The 2,397-nt window shown below is 42.1% G+C and overlaps 1 protein-coding gene across 1 annotated transcript in view; it reads right to left on the reverse strand.

The window, feature by feature from the left end:
- Positions 1 to 1,946, reverse strand: part of LIFR (leukemia inhibitory factor receptor alpha) — a 27,295-nt gene extending 25,349 nt beyond the window's left edge. The window contains exons 1-2 of the mRNA XM_009579941.1: positions 1,865 to 1,946; positions 1,028 to 1,148 (exon numbers count right to left, since the gene is read on the reverse strand). Coding sequence (XP_009578236.1) covers positions 1,028 to 1,148; positions 1,865 to 1,946 — 203 coding nt within the window. The remainder of the gene's footprint in view (positions 1 to 1,027; positions 1,149 to 1,864) is intronic.
- Between the last annotated feature and the right edge of the window lie 451 nt (positions 1,947 to 2,397).

Genomic DNA, 2,397 nt, shown 5'->3' on the forward strand with positions numbered 1-2,397 from the left:
ACTAAGCTCAGCCCTCAGCCTCCCTGCTTCAGGGACCCAAGCCCGTTCTGCCTTGCTAAGGAGAAACAGCAGCAGCTACATGGCTGTTCTTGTTTAGAGGGCAGTACCTCATGAACTCTACACTCCTGAACTCCAATGTCACATATATGTGGTTTTTTTGTATAGAAATGATAGCTGGCAATGCAGGAGGAATAACGAGACACAGAAAATCAAACATGTAGGTGGAGGAAGTGCAGCCAAACCCTGGGACCCCAAGGAGAAGTCTGGGCTGCCTGCAGAATTTACAGGAAAAAAGACAGTACAAATATCTGGATTGGGGGCAGGATCAAGATGCAAAAAGGATTTGAACTCATCCCTAGCACATGATAAGTATTTGGCAGACCCACAGCACGGGGAATTGCACATGTAGTTCTCATTAGTGAAAAACACACTGAAGATTTAGGGTTTTTTAACATTTCTCAAAATTTTCAACTCGCATTCACTTCAGAAAAGCTATTGCAGTTGTGAAATAATTTCTACATTTTCTCTAATACAATGTTCTCCAGACAGATTAAAATTTATAAAGGCTATAAGACAGCCACCAAGAGATTTTTCATGTTTTTCCACATGTGAATCTCAACACTTATGTCATGTATTCTACCGCTTTGGCCCATAACATCAGGATTCGCTTCTTCCAACTATCATTTCCTTTTGGATTGAACCTGGTATGAAGATATCCCTCATGAAAACTCTGAGCAAGGGCTAGGCAGACACACAGAGAAGTCTGAGCAAATGATAGCATCTTCCAGTCCTTTGAAGAGAGCAAGCAGGAGATTTTGGCAGGAGAATTGTTAGCATGAAACAAGACTTTGCCAGAAACCTCGCCATTGCCTGAGTTAACAATGCCTGGAGGGAGCACCACCCAAGGAAAACTGATGGGGAGATGCTGGGAAACAACAGCATCACAAATTCCATGGGCAGTGACTAAGGAGTAACTATACTTGCATCACAGTTTGGTAATTTTCAACCAGGTATACAGGGGACTTACTTTGTAGTGTAGCAAAAGTCAGTTTGTCCATGTCTTCCTTTAGAAGAGACATCCCAAGTACAGGTCATTTTACGTAAATTGCGCGTTACACATTTCAAATTCTGGCGGTGCCCTAGAGAACCTGAAATCGTATAAGAAATACAGTCACAAACTGCAGGGCAAAAATGACGAACTGTAAAACAACTGCTACGGTTCACATCTATAGCTATTCTTTTTACATTTTTATTGCACGCATGTCTGACCAGTATTTTAAAACTGTTGAATGATTTGTGTGCCTGATTACAGCCAGCCACAGACTGCCAGATTTCTACAAGTATCTAAAATCTGGGTTTATACTTGTGTGCAACGACACAGGCAGCTGTCTCTTTCCACAATACCCATTCCTGGCCTTGTCTAATAAGCAGGCTTTGGGCCAATGGCAAAACCGCAAGCTTTGATGATAAATTTAATGAGTTTTTTGCTCTCCTCCATTGTCCCACATGGAGGGCAATTAATGACAGAAGTGCAATTAATGATAATGTGTGAAATTGTCGCAGACAGCCGACATGTATAGCAAGAAGGTCTCAATGTGGACATTTACACCAACTGCATATGCAGACTATCACTGTTGCATTATGGAGAACTTAACACCCAACTTTGCACTGGTTTACAAGATGCCACTGGTTGCTGGAAAGCAGAGACCAGGCCTGGTAGTACCTCCATCCCTAGGATGGTGTGGGACTATAGAGGTGACAGTTTTTGAACATACATATAGTAGGAAAGGAACGTAATTACATGGTGTCAGTGCAGAAGCTACAAAGAAAAAGTAATTAGTGAATTACATTGCAATAAACTCACCTATCTCTTGGCTATATATTAAGCTTCTTGAACATAAAATAGCCAGTGCTAAAAGGCAGCGGAGGCTTGAATTCTTCCACATTCTTCTACTGTTTGTTTTCAGAACAGCAGCTTCAAGCAGGAATAAACGTCATCTTCCAACAAGCTGGTCAGTTCTAAAATTAAAAATAAAACAAAAAAACCCTTTGAAATTCCAGAGCTGATACTCCACAAACACCACTTCTTGTTCCACCTACTTTTCCTCCTCAGTGCTGCTCCCAGGCGCAGCAACTCCTTCCCCTTCTTTGGCTGGCAAGCAAATCTTTTCACTGTCCCAACCACTCCTTGATGAACATGTTTTCAGCGATGCATTTCAAAGATAACCTCAAGAATTACAGACATGTAAAACTCAACTGTCCACAGGCATCCTTCAGGACTACCTGAGGCCAGAACAGACTAGACATGGCAGGGTATTTCCCGAGAACAGGTCTCTTCAACTGAGATGAAATGTCACATTCACAAAGGGTCCTGAATACCGTGAATGGAAATGTCCC

The sequence above is a fragment of the Fulmarus glacialis genome, unplaced genomic scaffold (assembly GCF_000690835.1).
Source record: "Fulmarus glacialis isolate BGI_N327 unplaced genomic scaffold, ASM69083v1 scaffold35126, whole genome shotgun sequence".
Taxonomy (NCBI): Eukaryota; Metazoa; Chordata; class Aves; order Procellariiformes; family Procellariidae; genus Fulmarus; species Fulmarus glacialis.